We start from the raw sequence: 22,921 nt of genomic DNA on the forward strand, positions 1-22,921 counted from the left end.
ATATATTTCTATATGATCAGTCTTGTCATAAAAGGATTTGTCTGTAAGGAGGATGTTAATCCTAACCCCACATAACACTTGTAAAATAATTCTGTATTTCTTCAAAACAAGAAATTGTATAGAAAAGTCCCGTAAGTGTTTGAACAGTGAAATTGTGTCAAATCATGTAATCTCTTTGATCCTCACATTCTTTTCCATATGACTGGGGTAGGCAGGTCGACAAGACAATCTACAAAGATCTAACTCAATGTGTGTGGTTCAGTTTCGTTGTTTTTATTACTCTCATTCCTCCTCAGATGGCTCAGATTTAGTTGCCATTTAGCTATCTTGCTCATATTTAAATATCAAAAGAACTAGCACAGGATACCTACTTCTGCCAAATTCCATACAACCAGATGCTGCTTCTTCAGGAAGAAAAACAATAATTACTGATATTTAAAGGGCACAGGGTGGAAGGCACACGCACACACTTGACCTCTCAATGTCCATTATTTCCTTTGCTGTGGCTTAAGAAAGAACTCTGTGTAAGAGGTCAGAGCACACTTCCGTGGGAGTCCTGGGGTTCAGTATTACAAAAGCTGTAAACACTAGTAAATAACACTTGTCTTCCTGAAGAAAGAAAGCACATCATTCTGAGAAGGCGCAAACAGGAGCCCTTAACATTTTGGAAGTCTGGAAGATGGATCTTGAGTCCAAATGTTTCAAAAAGCAAAGGCTTCCCATTTCCACTCCATACTAATTCTTTAATCCTTACCTTTGATTTCAGTAACGAATTTATTATTTTCTTAAACTCTAAGCCTATCTGAAAGATCACTATTCTCCTTTTGCAGTGCACAGAATCTCAGCAGTCTGCACATCTTTCCTTTAATGATTTCCCCCAACTTGCCTATTTGCTATATCCTCCTCTGAGGCTCAGACATGCCATTTTATCTCACATCACTCAGCAACATTTATTATATGTTAGTAACATTTCCCAGTTTTACTAATGTATTAATTTTTTTTTCTGGTTAGTTTTAGGCCTACATCAGAAAACAATTATTTTATACTATAGTAACACTTGAAATGAGAGATGGAAAATAAAATGTGAATTTATTTAAAAATGTACCTAGTACCTAAAACTACCTATATATAAGCCATCAACACAAATTACATCAACTTCCTTCAAGATAATGGCAAACCATAATATGTCTATTACATTGGACTTAGGACCATAAATTCAATTCCCACAGATTCATAGCATGAAAGCATTTGCAAGCCATGCCTTCTTCAGTTTGGGCTCCAGACTCAGGAATGCAATTGGATCATGTACTGCAGGTAGACACTCATCTCTGTGCACATTTTTCTCTGTGGTTCCTCTTCTGCTTTCCAGTACAAAGGTGTATCTTGGGCACACTCAGATTTTTCTTTTCGGGAAACAACTTTCCCCCTCTGCAATCTTGGTGGGACTGTACTTACAGGTAGCAGCCCTCCTGCTACTGAAACCCTAAGGGGTCCTGAGCACCTCCTGGTAGGTCCTGGTCTATCTACAGAATGAGCATGTGATGAGTCCAGTGCTGTGTTCCACAGCTTTGCCATCTGTGCCAGTGTAAATTTGGAAGACTGGAATTCATTCATGCCAGTGGCAGCAACCTGCCCAGAATTCTCCAGCAATAGGCCATTCCTGGAGTTGCTGCTTCCCTGCTGGAGTTGCCTGAATTCAAAGTCTGGTCTTTCTAATAATTTCCTTTTTCTTTTTTTTTTTTTTTTTTCCCCCAGTCAGTCAAAGTCAGTTCCTGCTGCTTGCAACCAAAGAGCTCTGACCAATTCATTTCTCACTTCCAGTGGAGTATCTTGCCATGTTTAATGACCACTTATAGGAGCCAGTGTTGTGTGCCAATACCAGCTAAAATGCTAAAGCATTTTTAACAGGCCAGAAACATTGTCTTAGGAGAATTATTACACAAAGAGTCTCTGCCTTCTCTCCAGAAAACTAGAGATTCAAAGAACACTATAAAATACATAAAAAGAATTTGGGTCATAATTTTCTGTACCTTCAAACCTCATATTTTTAGTTTTAATTTTAATAAAATACAATGTTATTGAAACTACATTGAAGTTCTAGAATCTAAGACCCCATCCTAAGTCAATTCAATGTTTTCACATGTTCACGTCAAGTTCTACTGCTGCTCTATGTTCTGAACTCATTTTTAGTATTAACCATATTGTCACAGAGATATTATAGTTAACACTTTTGGGTAACATTTTGTCATGCATGTTTCCATTTTGCCAGTCTCCTTTATTTTTTCCTTCCCCTCTCTGTCCCACCACCCATAGATAATGCTAGCAGTCTAATGTTTCTCCTTCTACGCTTTCTCCATTCTCAAGCTACTGTGCATGTAGATATGTATGTATGTGTATATATATGTACACATACATATATACAGAGATATATAGGTATGGTGAAGTTTTAGTTGTTGCTTTCTAAACATTGAATCAAAATGGAACTATACTCTATACATAACTCTGCAAGTTGCTTTTTTCATTTCACAATACATTATAAAATTCTCTCTGGTCAGATGGATCAAATTCATTCATTTTAATTGGAGAATTTATACAATTTACACTAATGATATGGCTGAGATTAGATCTACCATCTTGCTATTTGTTCTCTCTTCACCTCATCTGTTCTTTGTTCATTTTTTCCCTTATTTCCTGCTATTGGTTAACTACATGTCTACATTTTAGTTTTCAGTGGTAGTGCCAATGTTTATAATACATATCCCTAACGTACCAAGCCTACTTTAAATAATATTTGAATGTTATAACTTTATAACAGTATACTTCCATTTTCCCTTTTCTTTTTTCTTTTTTTTTTTTTTTTTTTGAGACAGTGTCTCACTCCGTTGCCAGGCTGGAGTACAGAGGCATGACCTCGGCTCACTGCAACCTCCACCTCCCAAGTTCAAGCGATTCTCCTGCTTCAGCCTCCCAAGTAGCTGGGATTTCAGCCGCATACCACCATGCCCAGCTAATTTTTGTATTTTTAGTACAGACGGGGTTTCACCATGTTGGCCAGGATGGTCTCGATCTCTTGACCTCGTGATCCATCCACCTTGGCCTCCCAAAGTGCTGGGATTACAGGAGTGAGCCACCACACTCGGCCTCATCTTTTGTGCTATTGTTATCACACATTTTATTTCAGCATAAGTAATGAACCCCACTATGCATTTGTTAATTTTGCTTTACACAGCCAATTGCTTTTTTTTTTTTTTTTTTTTTGAGATGGAGTCTCACTCTGTTGCCCAGGCTGGAGCATAATGGCATGATCTCGGCTCACTTTAACCTCCACCTCTCGGGTTCAAGCCATTCTCCTGCCTCAGCCTTCCGAGCAGTTGGGATTACAGGCATATGCCACCACACCTAGCTAATTTTTGTATTTTTGGTAGAGACAGGGTCTCACCATGTTGCCAGGCTGGTCTTGAACTCCTGCCCACCTTGGCCTCCCAAAGTGCTGGGATTACAGGCGTGAGCCACCACACCCAGCCAGTCAATTGCTTTTAAAATAAATTTTTAAATAAGAATGAAATACATTTATACTTAGCATTCCTTATGCTCTCCATCCCTTTGCATAGATCTAAGTTTCCATCTGGTTTTATCTTTCTTCTGCCTGAAGAACTTTCCTTAATATTACATACAGTGCAGATCTCGTGGTAACAAAGTCTCTCAGCTTTTGTCTTTAAAAGTCTTTGTTTTTTATTTATTTTTATTTATTATTATTTTGAGATGGAGTTCTACTCCGTGGCCCAAACTGGAGTGCAGTGATGCAATCTCGGCTCACTGCAACCTCCACCTCCTGGGTTCAAGCAATTCTCCTGCCTCAGCCTCCTGAGTAGTTGGGAGTACAGCCATGCACCACCATGCCTGGCTCATCTTTGTATTTTTAGTAGAGATGGGGTTTGGCCATGTTGGCCAGGTTGGTCTCGAACTCATGACCTCAGGTGATCCACCCACCTCAGACTCCCAAAGTGCTAGGACTACAAGCGTGAGCCACCACGCCCAGCCTAAAAGTCTTTATTTTAAGGTGAAATTTTAATTTAATAGATGGGGTCTCAGTATGTTGCCCAGCCTGAAATGCAATGGCTATTCACAGGCACAGTCATAGCACACGATAACATTGAACTTCTAGGCTTAAGTGATCCTCCTAACTCAGACACCAGCATGCCCAGCCTAGGGTAAAAATTTTAAAGGATGTTTTGCTAGATGTGGAATTCTACATTGACCCCAAAAAATGTTTTATTCAGTAAAGGTGTCATACCATTATCTTCTGATTTGCATCATTTCTAAAAAGAAATCTGTCTCATTCTTTTATTCTTCGGTATCTCATATGCATTTTTTTCTCTGGCTGATTTTAAGATTTTATTACTGTTTCTCAGCGATTTGGGTATGATATGGTTCAGTGTGATCTTTTTGTGTGTTTATCCTACTTGGATTTTATGAAGGTCCTTGGATCTGTGAGTTCATCATAGTTTTTATCAAATTTGAATTTTTTTCAGCCATTATTTCTTCAATGTTTTTGTGTTTTGTTTTTGTTTTTGAGACAGGGTCTCAGCCTGTCAGGTAGACTGGAGTGCAGCAATGCAATCACAGCTCACTGCAGTCTCTTCTGCCTCAGCCTCCCAAGTAGCTGGGACTTCTAGGCGTGTGCCATCACACCCAGCTAATTTTTTTTTTTTTTTTTTCAGTAGAGATGAGGTCTCGGTATGTTACCCAGGCTAGTCTCAAACTCCTGAGCTCAAGGTATACTCCCACATCAGCCTCCCAAAGTGTTGGGATTACAGGCGTGAGCCATGGCACCCAGCCTCCTTCCTGCCCCTGATCCCCCCGCCAAACACACACTTTACTGGGACTGCAATTACAAGAATAATTACCCCCAAGTTACTGAGGCCCCATTTTTTTCCATTGCTTTTCTATTTCAGTTTGAATAATTTCTATTGCTACAACTTCAAGTTCATTGATCTTTTCTTTTTCCATATAGAAGATGCAGTTAATCCCATCCAACGTATTTTTCATTTCAGATATTGTATTTTTCACCTCTAGAATTTCCATTTGGTTTTTAAATATCTTCACTATCTCTCCTGATTATAAAGATATTTAAACACATTGAGCATATATGTAATAGCTGTTTCAAAGTCCTTGCCTACTAATTCCATTGTCTGCCATTGTTGGGTCTTTTTCTATTGACTGCTTCTTTTTTAACTCTTGGTTATGGGTCACATTTTCCTGCTTCTTGGCATGTCTAGTAATTTTTTATTGGCTGGTGAACATTGAGTTAAGTATCTGAACTTTGCCATGTTCCCTTAAAGAATGGCTTTGTTAGAAGACAAGTTACTGGAAAATCAGATTTGTTTGATTCTTTCATGGCTTCTTTTTAAACGTTTTGAGGGTAGGTTTGAAGTAGCCTCTATTCTGGGATAGTTTAGCTCTACTACTAAGGCATGACCATTCTGGATCTCTTGAAAAGTCGCTTTGGAAGCCAATTCTCTCGAAAGGATAATACGGAAGTTCCCTGACTCGATCTTAACAATATACTCATAAAATTCTATCTCCACTGGCCGGGCGCGGTGGCTCAAGCCTGTAATCCCAGCACTTTGGGAGGCCGAGACGGGCGGATCACGAGGTCAGGAGATCGAGACCATCCTGGCTAACACGGTGAAACCCCGTCTCTACTTAAAAAAAATACAAAAAACTAGCCGGGCGAGGTGGCTCAAGCCTGTAGTCCCAGCTACTCGGGAGGGTGAGGCAGGAGAATGGCATGAACCTGGGGGGCAGAGCTTGCAGTAAGCCGAGATCAGGCCACTGCACTCCAGCCTGGGTGACAGAGCGAGACTCCATCTCAAAAAAAAAAAAAAAAAAAAAATTCTATCTCCACTATGATAAAGCTCAAAACCAAAGAGTTGTTGTAAAGGACTGTGGAATATGAGATTGGCTGCGGTTACATAGAATGACCAAAAGTGTGACAAGATGAATGCTGAGAAATGTTTAGGATGCTCCTGTAAAGTAGCTATCAGAGGGTCAATCATTAATCACAAAGTTTGTAATTTAGTATGATACTTAATTCTCTCTATATACAAATATTTAACAGCCTTTTAGTCTGCCACAGATGACGATGATCTTCCTGGTCCCTGTTAGGATACAATGATACCAAAGATCAGATTACTCTAACCATGTACCTCCGTAGGACCATCAGCCATAGGACCATCAGCCGTAGGACCATCAGCCGATACACGGGAACTGTGGGAAACAATGAACACTTTGTTAGAATGTTTAAGAGGTTGTCCCTCATCATTATGTGCCTTTGTTTACATTCTGGAACTTTATAAACCTCTTTAAGTGCATTGTGTGGAGAGGTCCCTTTCCAGTTCATATTTGAAAATGCCTACTTGGTTTCATCCATCTGAAAATGTCTGGTTACAATTTTTCATCACTGCCCCATGTTTAACACAATAACTGACTTTGAAAGTCCCATTATCTACAGATAGTTTAGGAGTAAGGTAAGGAAATGGCTTTGGAACCATTTGAAATCACTTCACCATATGTATTTACTTCCTTTTTCCTGAGCTGGAGTAACTATGGGTACTGCACCAACAGTACCTGTCCTATAAGGTACTCGCTCCTTCCCATAGTTATTTAACGTGGAGACTGAGGTTATTTGAATGAAGCTGCAAGTCCATCTGCTTTTGATACTGTCTTTCTATAGCACTGTTCAACATGATTACTCATTCCACCAGGTGTTGATCATTAACTTGTAAGAAATATTTTCTCTTTTCTGTATTTATTTTTAAAACAAAGCAAAACAAAAAAACTAGAACTCTCCCCTTGGCTTGGTTTAGTTCCATTGTTAACTTTTGGAATGTAGATAAATTTAATGTCTCCAACACACATTGATCCAGAAATACAGTTAGTGGCATTATCCATTTACAATACCAAACTATCTTTTCTGATATTCACTATGAAGCCCTCCAAAGATTTCTTGTTTTTATTTACTTCAAAGTCTGCAAAACCACAAATGCAACTCTGACTAATAAGAACAGCCACCAGGTTTACCTTTTTAAGGGTCTGGGCACTCTGTCCTGTTCCCTGGACCCAGGATGTACCTTAACAAATACAATATCCTGTAGAAGTCATAATAGGCACGGGGGGAAAATATCTCATTACAGTAAACATAAAACTAGCCGTGAAAGAGCTGCTGGGAATTCTGTGCACGTAGCTTCAGACCATGAGATCTGACCTTCGTGCTCATGCTTAAGAGCGTAGGAACTAATTTCTCACTGCCGGTAAGAATTTACTACTCATGGCACAAAGAGAACAACAAATTAAGGAAGTTGTCATGGAACTCAAAGGAAGCTAACAATGACAGATCCAGCGTCTGCACCATTAAGTTCAGGTACTGAAGCCAGAATGCTTTGCAAACAGAGCTAACCAGCTGCCGCCAAAAGTGGGGCTGAAAACGTACCTAGTTTCAGGTTTAGAGGACAAAAGGAACTGTAATCCATTTCCATCAAAATACTGGAGTAACACTCACAGAGCTTTTTTCTGAATTTTAAAAACAGCACGAGTATGTTTTCAGCTATTTAAACAAACCAAAAACAACAAACCTGCCCATGAAGGGGATTGTTCTGGGCATCTGTAGCTTTTTTTTCTATGTTCTACTACTTCATAGGAGCAACCTGGCATGAGCGCTACCCTAAGATTGTATCACCAAGCAGTTGTCTTTGTTCCTCTCAAATGAACTAACATCTTTATGAGTGAGGATTCTAGTTGGATAACTGCCAATTTCAGTTATGCACTGATCTGAACAGGCTTCATCTGCCATCATGAAAGGGGAAAGGTGAGAAGCCTAACATGTATTAGATATGGTTTCAGATGTGGTTCTGCTCTAAGGGCTCCCTTTCCCCACACTGTGGCTACAGATGATTGTCTAGAGATGGGCAGGTAGTTCAAGGGCCGTAGTGCCATAGAATCTCAGCCAATCAGATTTTGCTTCTCAGGAATCTGAACCAGTGAACTAAGGTGCAGTTCTGTTCAGTAGTAGGAGCAACTTCACATTCCAGGGACGAGGAGTGGGGACAGAGGTAGAGAAAGACAGAGACAAAGTGAGGAGGAAGGAGAGAGAAATGTACAGCATAAGGCATAGCAATCTTGAGATGTGAGACCTCATGGACCAGCAGAAATGCAGCCGGTAACCTTAATTCTTGACTTTACAGGTTTCAGGCAACTTCCAGTGAGGACTGGCTGTACTTCCTGCCCTGGTGGTGTGGGGGATTCTCCCTATCCAACTCACTTAAGAGGTTTCCTACCCTCACAACCTAAAGTGCTTGAACAGAACCCAAAGAACATTAGAAGTTATTTCTTGCCCCCCTTTTTTTTTTTTTTTTTTTGAGATGGAGTCTCATTCTGTTGCCCAGGCTGGAGTGCAGTGGTGCAACCTCAGCCTCCTGGGTTCAAGCAACTCTCTTGCCTCAGCCTCCCAAGTAGCTGGGACTACAGGCATGCACCAGCTAAATTTCTTGCATTTCTAACAAGATAGACTTAGGCTTAGGCAATATTTCCTACTAATTATACGTGTGTGTGTGCCAGACTGGAGTGCAGTAGTGTGATCTTGGTTTACTGCAACCTCCGCCTCCCAGGTTCAAGTGATTCTCCTGCCCCAGCCTTCCAAGTAGCTGGGATTACAGGCACTTGCCACCCACCACGCCTGGCTAACTTTTGTATTTTTAGTAGAGACATAGTTTCACTACGTTAGCCAGGCCTGTCTCAATCTCCTGACCTCAGGTGATCCAGCCACCGCGGCCTCCCAAAGTGTTGGGATTACAGGCGTGAGCCACCATGTCCAGCCTAATTATATTAATAAAACAAACAAGCTCATAAACATTTGTCATTCACGATAAAAATACACACAGAATTGGGATTCATGAATTTGCTCAAAGCTCTTCTTAGTGTAGACATTTAACCTGGGCCTCCTCTTCAGCCACACCATACTTGAGGCCTGCAAATGCCAAGCAAGCAGTTTGTCTTTTAGAGAGTGTCAAAACTGTGAGGAAACCAAAGGATGATGGATGTGTCCAGGTTAATACACAGTTTGGTGGAAAAGAGACCATCCAATGCCACCTGTTTAAGAACTCCCTCCAATCCCACTTGGCATCAAACGGGACTTTGCTCTGTAAGCCTCTAGGGTCCTCAGTTTTTTCTGATTTCCGTTGTGCATGTCGCCTGCGTCCCTGTGTTTCCAATTTGATACTTATTTGAATGGACTTGAGTGTTCCTGCCATGGCTCTGCTGATCCAGGCCACCCATGCCTCTGCTCTTGCTTCCTATTTGCCACACCAGCTAAACTGTACATTGCATCTCCAACCCGGAACCTGCATGGAGGCTCCACTGAGCCCAGGAAGGGCAGCTGGCAGGTGAGGGTGAGGGTGGGGCATCTTCCATAGGCAGTGGAACACGGTGTGTGCATTCCCACGACATTTGTTTTTTCAATTGAGATGGAGTCTTACTCTGTTGGCAGGCTGGAGTGCAGTGGCAGGCACAATCTCAGCTCACTGCAACCTCTGCCTCCAGGGTCAAGCAATTCTCCTGCCTCAGCCTCCCGAGTAGCTGGGATTACAGGCACCTGCAACCATGCTCGGCTAATTTTTTGTATTTTTAGTAGACATGAGGTTTCACCATGTTGGCCAGGCTGGTTTCGAACACCTCACCTCAAGTGATCTGCCCGCCTCGGCCTCCCAAAGTGCTGGGATTACAAGTGTGAGCCACCATGCCCAGGCCCCAGGACATCTCAAGGTTCTCCATTCTTAGGATTTGTGATCCCACTAAATAACATTCTTTCACAGGCATATCAGTTCAGCAACCTGTTTCTAGGTGAACTTGATGGCCCTGGTTAATTTTAACCTCACTAGAGATACACTGTTAGCAAAACTTGGTTTGACTTTTGTCCATTCTATAGGCCACCCTGACTTGATGATATGTCAGCATATACTTCTGTCCTCTACATCTAAAAACTTGCTCTCTTCAAGTCCTGGATCAATAAAAGGAAATTTCCGGAGATCATAATCACAGTTAGATTCTTTGCCTCTTTGAGAAATAACAGCTGAGCTTGGTTCTCATCAACTTGCAATTTGGAATTCCTCTGACATTTATATGAGCACTGTTCTAGTCCTAACGATATGAGACCCACATCCGTTCCCATAAGGAACTTGAAATCCAGTAAAGAAATAAAATGTGATGCTTTTTCTTAAGCACAAAGAACTGTGAACTGAAGCAGGTTCTTGCCGATTTTTTCTGAGGGACTGGAGAAACCCATGAATGTCTTCTCAAGACAGTATCTTCTTCCTGCAATGTGCATCTCGGTAGTGGGACTATCTGGCTGATCCAGGGACCTCCTGCCAATACGGCCCTTTATGCAAATCAGGAAAAGGCATCCCCACTGGCGCAGGGCTTGGCCTAGACTGAGCTTTATCGGTAGAAAAAGACAATCCTTCCTTTGGGGCAGTTGATACCTCAAGCCCTCCATGGCTTGGAGAGAGGATCTCAGCTTCAGTCACCTCCTCAGTCAAGGACCACTATGCAAGATGCGGGTGCACAAGCCCATACCGTGGCCCTAGCTGGAACAGTAATAGCAAAAACCCCAAAGCACTGCCCTCCTACTCTAGGCAAAATCTCAGCCACCAAATAACAGAATCTGTTGAATCTTGCCTGAAACTCATATTTTAGTGCTACTAAAGTGTGGAAGTCTTTATTACCACACTGCAAGATTAAGTACAGAAACTGAAAGTGTTTAGAAACTGTTATAGCAATCTGATCTTGGTACTATATTTTTATTGTATTTATGAAAGTACCAATCTGCAAAGGATTAGAATTTTTAAAACTCATCCTTTACCACGGATAGTTTAAAAAGCACTGTTTTACAATGATGTTTCAAAAGGAAAAAGCTATTTTATTGCCTGCTTTAAAAAGAGGACCTGTGGTGTGTCCCTCGGTATAGTACAAAGAACACATTGTTTCAATTTGCTTATAAAGACATACAGGAGGAACGGTCCCAAATGCAACTACTAATCTAACTGGTCTCACAAGCAGATTGGAGCACTTCATTGTTACCCTGTGAAATACACACCAAATGGAAAAATTAATTTTACTTATTTAACCATTTGCTGATAGATGAGTTAACCACAGATCAAAAACACTTTGGGTTTTCCTTTTAATACTGAGTTTTCCTTTTAAATGCTGAGTTTTCCTTTTAATGTTTATGGCTAAAGGTAGCTTTTCATAAGAGATGTAAACATTTGTCTGTCCTACTTACCCACAATGATACCAAAATGTTACAACAAACACCATTTTTACCAGGCGTCCCATCTCTGCCCCTTTTTATTTCAGGGAGTCACAGATGTGCCTACTAGGAATCATATTACACTGAAACTCCCACCACACCCAAGCGGCTTTTCTGGTCCTCTCCTTCGTCGTCAGTCTGTACCAGCTGCTTCTCCTCACCTTGCCCTGGAGCTCTTTCCATGAATCTCTTGGTCCAGCAGAAAAGCCGGCACCCAAAGGAAGTCCGGATACATGCCGGGCAGTGGACAAAGCCGTGACCTGACATGGACTTGAAGCAGTTCCCAGGTTGCTTCCCAGAGTCTGTCTTTGGAGATGGCAGCGATGACAAGAAATGGGGCCAGGAGTGTCTCAGCCGTTTGTGTTTGGCCCAGTGAGTTTGTTGACAAATGATAAGGCACAATGGGGTAAAGTCACAAACCATCCTTAAAGCATTCCAGTGTCACTGACTGGTGCCTCATGCACCTTTTCAAACTTGTAAACGAGCAAAACAAAATCATGATTGCTGACGCCTTCATGTTTCTGTTTTAATTTTTTTTTTTTTTTTTTTTTGAGACGGAGTCTCGCTCTGTTGCCCAGGCTGGAGTGCAGTGGCGCAATCTTGGCTCACTGCAAGCTCCCCCTCCCTGGGTTCACACCATTCTCCTGCCTCAGCCTCCCGAGTAGCTGGGACTACAGGTGCACGCCACCATGCCCGGCTAATTTTTTTGTATTTTTAGTAGAGACGGGGTTTCACTGTGTTAGCCAGGATGGTCTCGATCTCCTGACCTCGTGATCCACCCGCCTCGGCCTCCCAAAGTGCTGGGATTACAGGCGTGAGCCACCACGCCTGGCTCTGTTTTAAATTTATACTCGTGTGGAAATGGGTTTTACAACCCACCTAGACTATGATGAAAATACTTCAAACATGTACTTCTTTATTCAAGGATATTCTCTTGGCTAAACTTCCCAAGAATCATTATAAATAAGTGAGTGATCCTCACTGGTCTGGTGGCAGCAAAATGCTTAACAATCTAAGACCTGATGGTACTGACTATAAGGACCAATACGTCAATTAAATACAGAAATTTGATTTTTTAAACAGAACAAGACACCAGCTAGGATGGTAACTTTAGCATTCTACAGCAGTCTGCTCACACAGCCCTCCTCCATGCTGGCTCTTGGGTCACACTGTTCCCACATGGAGCTCGAGTCTCCTCCAATACATTCCATGAGCTTCAAGTGCAGAGACATGGTGTACACTTCAGGCTGTTCTACAGAGCACTCCAGTCCATGGGTGGCTGAATACATGAGTGAGTGTTTTTCTGTCCACTTTTAAACCAAGTTGATATTAAGCATAAATATTATCCGAATGAGCTTTCATTTTCTTGGCCTAAAGGAATATGATGGGATTAAAACAAAAATGAATTAAGGAAAGATCCACTGTTCTGAACAAATAACACAGAAGTGATTGAACAATTTGGACCCACTAAATTTTGTGTCTAGCTGTAAAATGGACATTATGATAAAAATAGGATTTGAAGGAAAATGAATAGCTAATTTGTCAATTAAATAATTAAAACTTTTAAAAAGTGCATGGCTATAGGGAAAAGTATACCTACATATAGTCAATAACTTAATTAAATAATGTTCAACTATGACAAGCCACCCTATAGACAGTTAAAGTTTCAGATCCATGAAAATACATATATATATTTTTTTTCTTTGTTTTACACAGTAACTGGTCTTATTAAGCAGTGTGAAAAACATTCTTGCAAACAGAATCATATAGCTTTAGGCATTTGCTATTTAAGAGAAAATGATTGCTAATTCTGGAATTAGTCATCCCTTTATTCACGTTTGTATATATTTTCACATATTGGGTTAGTCATCAGTTTAAAACAGTCACATACTTTGATGTAGAATTCCAACATTTCCAGAGCATTCAGAAAAGTTACATATTTTTTTTCCCATCCTCAAGACCAGCTTGGACAGAATTAAAATTGTCTTTCTTTGGTCTCACTAAAATAGGAGAAACTCATCTGACTGAGAACAACAAATATTTCCATCCAATACCCACTTGCAGAAAAGTCCTGGGAAAATTCATGTTAATGCCCCCTGATCCAGGCTGCTCTTCTCTCTTGGAGGTTAAGCCCATCCTCCACCAGCTTAGTCTGGAGGTCTCCTGTCCCCTAGACTAAGTTCCCTGGGGACTTTCACCTGACTCTCCCTTGGGTGGAAATGACTTTGGTTCAAGACCATGAGGACACTCAAGAAATTCAAGTCACCAGGGTGGTTCTGAATTAATAGTTTCTTGGGGACTTTTCGATGATAATATTCTAAGTTGCGTCCAGAAGCCACCCACAGTTATAGTTTTACTTTGGAGATAAAACACGATTTTCCTGATCCATTTGGTCACCTAACTCCCTCTTAGGTTGTACTTCTCCACTGAGGATCTTTAAGCCCAGAGGAAATACTCAGAAGGGTATGATGAAAAGATAGCATGAAAAGGAAAAGGAATCCAGGTCCAGGTAGGGAATTAAAGTTGCCTGCTTTGAAAAAACATCAGCCTTGGAGATTTAAAAAAGTTCTGAGAGTGGATGGTGGTGAGGGTTGCACAACAATGTGTATATGCTTAATGTCACTGTTACTTAAAAATTGTTAAAGCCAGGCGCAGTGGCTCACGCCTGTAATCCCAGCACTTTGGGACGCTGAGGTGGGCGGATCGCCCAAGGTCAGGAGTTCAAGACCAGCCTGGCTAATATGGTGAAATCCCATTTCTACTAAAAATACAAAAAATTAGTTAAGCATAGTGGTGGGCACCTGTAATCCCAGCTACTTGGGAGGCTGAGGCAGGAGAATCGCTTGAACCTAGGAGGTGGAGGCTGCAGTGAGCTGAGATTGTGCCATTGCACTCCAGCCTGGGCAAAAAGAGCAAAACTCCGTCTCAAAAAAATAAAAATTGTTAAAATATAAATTATATGTTATGCATATTTTACCACAGTAAAAGTCATCCTTGTACTAATATTCATACAACCCCTCAGTATGGACACGTAAGGCCAAAATTTAAGACAGAAATGTATCCTAAAATCAAAAAACGACAAGGGCATTATGTTTGCATTTTTGCTACAGTTCTCTCACCATTTGAAACATGTAAGGTTAGAAAGACATTTAAATGTCGGCATCACACAGGAAGCTCACCTCAAATTTATTGTTGACATTTAAAAGTGGTGCTAATTTATATGCAGCTCCTTCTGGCTACTTAATTTGTTATATTCATTATACAACTGAATAAAAACAAACAAAACAAAACAACACCTCATACCTCCTCCCTAAGAACCTGTTTTGATATCTTCCCAAAATACAGCAACTATCTAAATGTCCTCTGACTTTTTACTTTCACTAGATTGAAATCTTTTTCACAACTTGGTTCTCTAAAGAATTCTTGCCCCCCTCCACCACACCACAACATGATGGGCTGACTGAGGTCACAGAGCTACAGGCTGCCAATCCTGGTGAAAAAATTTTTCCTTTCAGTCCTGGATTGATGTGGAAATAATTACATTGGTAAGGAGATCCAAGGTGAGTGGTAATACACAAATGCCAGGTAGGCTCCTGGACAGCTCAAGTGGAGCCAAAACTTCGGAGCAACAATTCTATAAGTATCAGCCACAGCAGCCCATGGCAGGCTGTCACCAGAAAGGGCAGCGTTCATGCTTTCTTGGTTACAGTAACACATCAGGGGGAAATCTTCTAACACTGTCAGTTAAATGACAGGGGTTATGCAAAACCATAGATGTTTCCAAACAGGCAGGGACTGTAGAGGTCAATGAAGAACTCTTGTTTGTGTGGCTAAGCACATTAATCTTCAACCAGAAAACAAAATGACAGTGGGAACGAGCTACCATCAGACATGATTCATGTAGTACACACGATGGATCATCCCCATTGCAAAAGAATATGAATGTTAACTTCAGATATGACAGCATTTAACACACTCCCTTTTAATTTATGGCAGAAATAATATGAACATCTGGGAAAATGTTAGTGCTAAATATCTCGTGTAAGTCATTCTTAGAAAGGGATTTGTGACTTTGAAGTAAAATATAATTAGCAAGATTTTAAAAATTATTCTTATGCACTGAAACTCAAAACAGACTAGCAAAGTACCTCCAAAATAAAAATTATCAAATTAAACTAGAAAAGTATTTCCAAAATAAAGATGACCAAAAACTAGCCTGAGAATACTAGTTTTCTGTTGCTATAACATGTTACAAACTTAGTGGCTTAAACATAAATCTATTATCTTACAGTTCTGCAGATTAGAGGTCCAACACAGGCTTCACTGGGCTAAAATCAAGGTGTTGGCAGGGCTGTGTTCCTTCTGGAGGCTATGGGGAAGTTTCTGTTTCCTTTCCAGTCTCAATTCTACAGGCTTTACTTTGGAGATAAAACAAAGTCTGCACTCCCTGGCTTATGGACCCTTCCTCCATCTTCGAAGCCAGCAATGGTACATCTCTCTCTAACTGTTCTTCCATATTTGACATTTCCCTCTGACTCCGACACTCCTCCAATTCCCTCTTTCACTTTTAAGGACCATTCTGATTACACTGGGCCCACCTGGAGAACCCAGAAAAATCTCCCTATTTCAAAATCCATCAGTGGATTAGCATCTCAGTTACACCTGCAACCTTAATTCTCCTTTCCCATTTAACCCATTTAGCCCTTCACAGGCTCTGAGGATTCAGACACAGATATCTTTGGGGAGCATGGGGCATTATTCTGCCTACCATAATGAGATTCCACACATTAAATACACATTAAATGTACCACAGTTTAATATTTTTGTGATAGTTCAATAACTGTCATTTGCTTTAATCTACAGAATTTTTAAAATCTAAATAAAACTATTAAGCTGGCCAGATAAAATAGTAACAAAAAAAGTAAAGAAATATAAAACAAACTGTACAGCATTACAAAGTAGTGGTTATTTCTCTGTATGTCTATGTGTATATATGTATATACAAAACTATACATAGATACATGTATGTATATAAACATACATATGTATATATACACACATACACTTAATCAAATGGTTATCAAAAATTAAAATATAACAAAGATTCCTGGGAAAGTCATGCTTATAAAATAAGGCCATGTTTCTAAAAATCCCCCAAATCAGTCCAAGATAAGATTTTTAATGAAGAACATCAAGGTTAAAGAAATTCTTTCTCTCCAGGTTAGCCATTTTTCCCTACGTGTTTTCTTCTTGCTTTTTGCTGCTGTTGTCCATATTAAACTTCTTTGTGCTCTTAAAGGCTTGCCATCATGTGAAGTGGCCACGCCCCTTATGGACAAAGTCAAGCCACCAACACCCAAATATATCAGTGCAGCTGCTTCAGAGGAAATCACTGAAAAATAAAGGAAAACCATCCATGCATGGCTGTATCCAGTGTACCTGTAATCCTGGAGAAAAGGTCCTAATTCCTTCCATGCTGAAATGCTAGCTTTGGTTTCAGAGAGATACTTTACTTGCAACTGTGACCACTGTCACTGGTGAGCACTGCTGTTCGGCCCCCAGCGGACTTAAAAGACTGGAATGTGGTAGTGGCGGTCGTTCTCAGTCAGCAGGGAGATCTCCGGCCAGTCCCTGAGAGGCTCCTCTGGGTAGCAGACTTCAAAGTCTCTGGAGTTAAACTTGAACAGTCTGAACACTTTTATCTTTACTTCAAGGGAGTATCCAAGTATAAACATATCGATCTGTGGATGAGATGAAAGACAGGTCACAGATACACACTTGCAAATTCCTGCCTCCCAGCACAGTGGGGGGAAGTGTTCCTCTGCGGTTTATGAAATCATCTGCTTGTTGACAGACCTGCCCATAGACCACTGAGTGGGCACAGAGTTCAGAACAAACGCTCATTGTGTGGAAGGAAGGGGAACGAGCATAGGAACAACTCTGTAGACTAGCATGTAAAAATCACAGGAAAAAGCTACTTGAAAAAAAATTAGTGAAAAAATAAAAGAACACGGCCGGGCGCGGTGGCTTAAGCCTGTAATCCCAGCACTTTGGGAGGCCGAGACGGGCGGATCACGAGGTCAGGAGATCGAGACCATCCTGGCTAACACGGTGAAACCCCGTCTCTATTAAGAAATACAAAAAAAACTAGCCGGGCGAGGTGGCGGGCGCCTGTAGTCCCAGCTACTTGGGAGGCTGAGGCCGGAGAATGGCGTGAACCCGGGAGGCAGAGCTTGCAGTGAGCTGAGATCCGGCCACTGCACTCCAGCCTGGGTGACAGAGCGAGACTCCGTCTCAAAAAAATAAAAATAAAAAAATAAAAATAAAAAATAAAAGAACACTCACGATAAAAACTACATTATTTTCCAATCAGTTATATATCATTTTATATCCATTTGTTTAAAAATGTCAGATAATTTTGTTCACCCTCTGGGAAAGCAAAACAAAAAAGAAACTCTTTTCTAGAGGGATAAAAGCATTTTCTGGCTTTAGAAAGTTTCAATTAATTTCTATTTATCTGCAATAGGTAACCAAATAGCTTTCCCAAAACTATCTCATTTTCCAACTGGACTTTTTCCTGGTGAACGTCTATGTGAGAACCTGTTAGCATCTAGGAAGCAGTGTGAACAGTCAGAAAGGCCCCCAGAATTGGTGTTCTCTGGCCATAGGTCTGAGGAGACACAAAGCAGCCAGCACAGAGAAATGAATGTATTAGTCTTCTTTTCCTCATATGAGGGGTGATAATATCAATCAACCACCTCTGTGCAGTTGCTTATATCACCACTGAAAAGTCAACCCCAGACACCTCTGTGTTCAAATAGTGCCACAGCATCCTTAATCAAATACCAGCAGTTATTCCTCCCCAGTTACCTGCTCTAGTCCACACGTGTCACCTACAGAATTCAGGTGATTCATCATGAAGCTCAAAGGATCAGAGGATGTCTCCCTGGAAAACAGGAGTCTAAAAAGACTGGGAATGACCTTTTTAGTCTTCATTTGTTCATAAACTTCAGTGACTTGATACAACATGATGAACTTTAAAGCTTCATAAAGTTTATATTCCAGAATGGCATCCGAAAAAAGGGTGTTGCACATACTTCCTCTTTTGTGATAATCTCTAATTCCATTAAATTCAGTCCACTAAAAACATAGATGTAAAAGTAAAATTCAGAAGGATAAAGGTGAAGACATACACCATTCCAAAACTTTTAACATATTTATAAAATAAACCAAAGATTAACAGAAAAAAGTGGAACTTTAACTCTTCACTTTGTATCTTTTGGCACTATTTGATCTTTTTTAACCATAAAAGTAAACTGCAATAGACTGAACATGTCTCCCCCAACTTCCTAATGTTGAAACCCTAATCCCAAGGTGATGGTACTAGAGGGTGTGTATTTGGGAGGTGATTAGGTCCCGACGGTGGAGCCCTCATGAATGGACTTGGTACTCTTATAAGAAGAGGCCAGAGAGCTAGCTAGTTCTCCTTCCACTATGTGAAGACACACCAAGAAGACAGCTGTCTATAAAACAGGCAGAGGGCCCTTACCAAAAACCCCACCGTGCTGGCACCCTGATCTCTGACTTCCAATCTCCAGAACTGTGAAAAATCAATGTTTATGGTTTAAGTCACCCAATTTATGGTATTTTGTTATAGAAGCCTAAGCTGACCACAAAACGTTTACAATAAGAAATTGGTTTAGATAAAATATTTTTTTCAAAAAGTATCACCTACTAGGTAAAAATACAAAGCAAGTCAGTTTTCCAAAACTGCTTAGGACGGATGGGTTATACAAAGGATATTCCAGAGAATAGTGCTAGTGTGCTTTAACATTCACTGTGTATTCTGTGCAGTTTAAAACACTCTGTGTATTAAGTCATTGAATCCTCAAAATAATGGTACAGGACACACACTACTGATGTTTCTCTTTAATACATAAGAAAACTATGGACCAGAAAGGTTATTTCCCAATGTAACCCAGCTAGTGGTAGGCTCAGGATTCATTTCGATCATCCAAAATCTGTGTCATTATTGAAAGACAGTAAGAAGTCTTAGTCAAATTATTACGTCTGTGCCATTACCAAGTTATGAATGGAGTGCATTCCAGAAGAGCATTTCTGAGCACCTTGCCTGGAACTTACACCACATTTTTCTAGGGAAACAAGGGTACATGATTGGTAAGGTTTGCAGGCCGGCCCATAGAAGCCCCCGACCCTATAGGGCCTAATTATCATGTAGAACAGTGTTGCTCTCATTCACTTCTTAGAAGGAAGAATAAGGAGGGAAATCATCAGTTACTAGAAGCATTTCTGCTTGCACTTCTTACTTTCCTAACATAAAACAATGTCCCTGACATCAGAAAAAACTGGCTCTACCTGGGATATGTGCTTTTATTCCTAGTCTTTTTGTTTATTTCCCCCGCAAACACTCACCTGTGTTTTCAGTAATTCCACACATTTTCGTAATTTTCCGAACACATTCGAACCTGTATACTTCTCAGGACCAAAACTGTATTGCTGAATCCAATTACAACCTTGTGAAAACAGCAGTTTTTCAGGAAGCTTGAAAAGGAAGTAGATGCCAACTATGATTAGCATATGAACGTTTATTACACACAATTTGGTGTATAGCACAGCACACGACCTTATCTTTTTTTTTTTTTTTTTTTTTTCTGAGATGGAATCTCACTCTGTTGCCCAGGTTGAAGTGCAGTGGCGTGATCTTGGCTCACTGCAACCTCCACCTCCCAGGTTCAAGCAATTCTCCTGCCTCAGCCTCCTGAGTAGCTAGGACTATAGGCATGAGCCACCACGCCCAGCTAATTTTTTGCATTTTTAGTAGAGACGGGGTTGCACCATGTTGATCAGGCTGGTCTCGAACTCCTGACCTCAAGCTATCTGCCCGCCTTGGCCTCCCAAAGTGCTGGGATTACAGGTGTGAGCCACAGCACCTGGCCTAATCTTATCTCATTTAGCAATCTTTATTTTAAAAGACTATAGCAAAGGTAAGTATATTGCCTTCTTTTAGATTTGTGCCTTAGGTTATTTTTACATCATATTCTTACAATTTCACAAGTGACGAAAACATAGAATTGTGTCCATAGAAACAATCTTTTTTGATGAAATATTTACCAAACTGACTATATGTAGCCCTTTAGAAATTATTTTTAATCAAATGATATTAGGACAGTATATTACATCAGGGAACAGGTGGATTTTAGAATGATGCACTCTGTGGTTCAAACCTGGCTGTCACTCACCAGCTGAGAGATTACTTAACCAGCATGCATTATTTAACTTTGTAGCCTCATCCTCCACTGCAACATACCAATAATACTGTGCATTTTATAGGACTCTTGTTAGGATTAAATAAGATTATGGTGAATGTAAGAATCTAATCCATCATAGGTATCCAATACATTTTTCTACCCTACTCAGTTTGTTGAGCCTGGGAATCTCCGTTGTTGTTGGTTTGTTTTGTTTTCTTTTTTAAATACAAGGTCTCACTTAATATGGTTTGACTGTGTCCCCACCCAAATCTCATCTTGAATTCCCATGTGTTATGGGAGGGACCTGGTGGGAGGTAATTGAATCACGGGGGCAAGTCTTTCTCCTGTGCTGGTCTCATGATAGTAAGTCTCACAAGATCTGATGGTTTTAAAAAGAGGAGTTCCCATGCACAAGCTCTCTCTTTTTGCCTGCCACCATCCACATAAAATGTGACTTGCTCCTTTGACTTCCGCCATGATTGTGAGGCTTCCCCAGACACATGGAACTGTCCCTAAGTCCAATTAAACCTCTTTCTTTTGTAAATCGTTCAGTCTCAGGTATGTCTTTATCAGCTGCGTGAAAACAGACTAATACATTAAACTGATACCAGGACTGGGGTGCTGCTGAAAAGATACCAGAAAATGTGAAAGTAACTTTGGAATTGGATAACAAGCAGAGGTTGGAACAACTTGGAGTGCTCAGAAGAGGACAGGAAAATGTGGAAAAGTCTGCAACTCCCTGGAGACTTGCTGAATGGCTTTGACCAAAATGCTGATAATAACATGGATAATGAAATCCAGACTGAGGTAATCTCAGGTGGAGATGAGGAACTTGGAAACTGGAGCAAAGATGCCTCTTGTTATGTTTTAGTGAAGGGACTGGTGGCATTTTGCCCCTGCCCCAGAGATTTATGGAACTCTGAACTTGAGAGAGATGATTTAGAGTATCTGGTGGAAGAAATTTCTAAGCAGCAAAGCATTCAGGAGTGACTTGGATGCTGTTAAAGGCATTCAGTTTTGAAAGAGAAACAGAGCATAAAAGTTCAGAAAATTTGCAGCCTGACAATGTGATAGGAAAGAAAATCTCATTTTCTGAGGAGAAATTCAAGCTGTCTGCAGATATCTGCGTAAGTAATGAGGAGCCAAATGTTAATCACCAAGACAACAAGTAAAATGTCTCCAGAACATGTCAGAAACCTTTACGGCAACCACCGCCCCGCTGCCATTACAGGCCCAGAGACCTAGGAGGAAAAAACAGTTCCATGGGCCAGGCCCAGGGTCCCTCTGCCGTGTACAGTCTGGGGACTTGGTACCCTGCATCCCAGCCACTCCAGCCATGACTAAAAAGGGCCAAGCAAGGTATAGGTAGGGCCATGCCTTCAGAGAGTGCAAGCCCCAAGCCTTGGCAACTTCCACATGGTGTTGGGTCTGTGGGTACACACAAGTCAAGAATTGAGGGTTGGGGACCTCCACCCAGGTTTCAGAGGAGGTATAGAAATGCCTTGATGTCCAGGCAGAAGTTTGCTGCAGGGGCAGGGCACTCACAGAGAACCTCTGCTAGGGCAGTGTGAAAGGGAAATGTGGGGTGGGAGCCCCCACACAGAGTCCCCACTGGGGTGCTGCCTAGTGGAACTGTGAGAAGAGGACCACCGCCCCCCAGACCCTGGAATGGTAGATCCACCAAAACCTTGCAGCGTGCACCTGGAAAAGCCACAGGCACTCAACACCAGCCCGTGAAAGCAGCCAGGAGGGAGGATGTACCCTGCAAAGCCACAAGGACGGAGCTGCCCAAGACCATGGGAACCCACCTCTTGCATTGGTGTGACCTGGATATGAGACATGGAATCAAAGGAGGCCATTTTGGAGCTTTAAAATTTGACTGCCCTGCTGGATTTTGGACTTGCATAGCCTGTAGTCCCTTTGTTTTGGCCAATTTCTCCCATTTGGAATGGCTGTATTTACCTAGCATCCCCACTGTATCTAGAAAGTAACTAAACTGCTCATAGGTGGAAGGGACTTGCCTTGTTTTGGATGAGACTTTGGACTGTGAACTTTTGAGTTAATGCTGAAATGAGTTAAGACTTTGGGGACTGCTGGGAAGGCATGACTGGTTTTGAAACGTGAAGACGTGAGATTTGGGAGGCGCCAGAGGTGGAATAGTATGGTTTGGCTGTGTCCCCACCCAAATCTCATCTTGATTGTCTTTATCAGCAGCATGAAAACAGACTAATACACACTCTATCACCCAGGCTGGAGTACAGTGGTGCAATCATAGCTCAGTATAACCTCA

The 22,921-nt window shown here is 41.2% G+C and overlaps 1 protein-coding gene and 1 long non-coding RNA gene across 2 annotated transcripts in view; both read right to left on the reverse strand.

Moving 5' to 3' along the window:
* The window catches only part of LOC139363918 (uncharacterized), a 46,198-nt gene extending 34,573 nt beyond the window's left edge, over nucleotides 1-11,625 (reverse strand). The window contains exons 1-2 of the long non-coding RNA XR_011625132.1: nucleotides 11,524-11,625; nucleotides 6,210-6,270 (exon numbers count right to left, since the gene is read on the reverse strand). This is a non-coding gene — a long non-coding RNA (uncharacterized lncRNA). The remainder of the gene's footprint in view (nucleotides 1-6,209; nucleotides 6,271-11,523) is intronic.
* A 4,179-nt stretch (nucleotides 11,626-15,804) lies between these two features.
* Nucleotides 15,805-22,921, reverse strand: part of OTULINL (OTU deubiquitinase with linear linkage specificity like) — a 31,230-nt gene continuing 24,113 nt past the window's right edge. Inside the window, exons 6-8 of the mRNA XM_071099088.1 lie at nucleotides 19,796-19,924; nucleotides 18,233-18,502; nucleotides 15,805-17,103 (exon numbers count right to left, since the gene is read on the reverse strand). Coding sequence (XP_070955189.1) covers nucleotides 16,930-17,103; nucleotides 18,233-18,502; nucleotides 19,796-19,924 — 573 coding nt within the window. The 3' untranslated portion in view covers nucleotides 15,805-16,929. The remainder of the gene's footprint in view (nucleotides 17,104-18,232; nucleotides 18,503-19,795; nucleotides 19,925-22,921) is intronic.

This window comes from Macaca nemestrina, chromosome 6 (genome assembly GCF_043159975.1).
Source record: "Macaca nemestrina isolate mMacNem1 chromosome 6, mMacNem.hap1, whole genome shotgun sequence".
Classification (NCBI taxonomy): domain Eukaryota; kingdom Metazoa; phylum Chordata; class Mammalia; order Primates; family Cercopithecidae; genus Macaca; species Macaca nemestrina.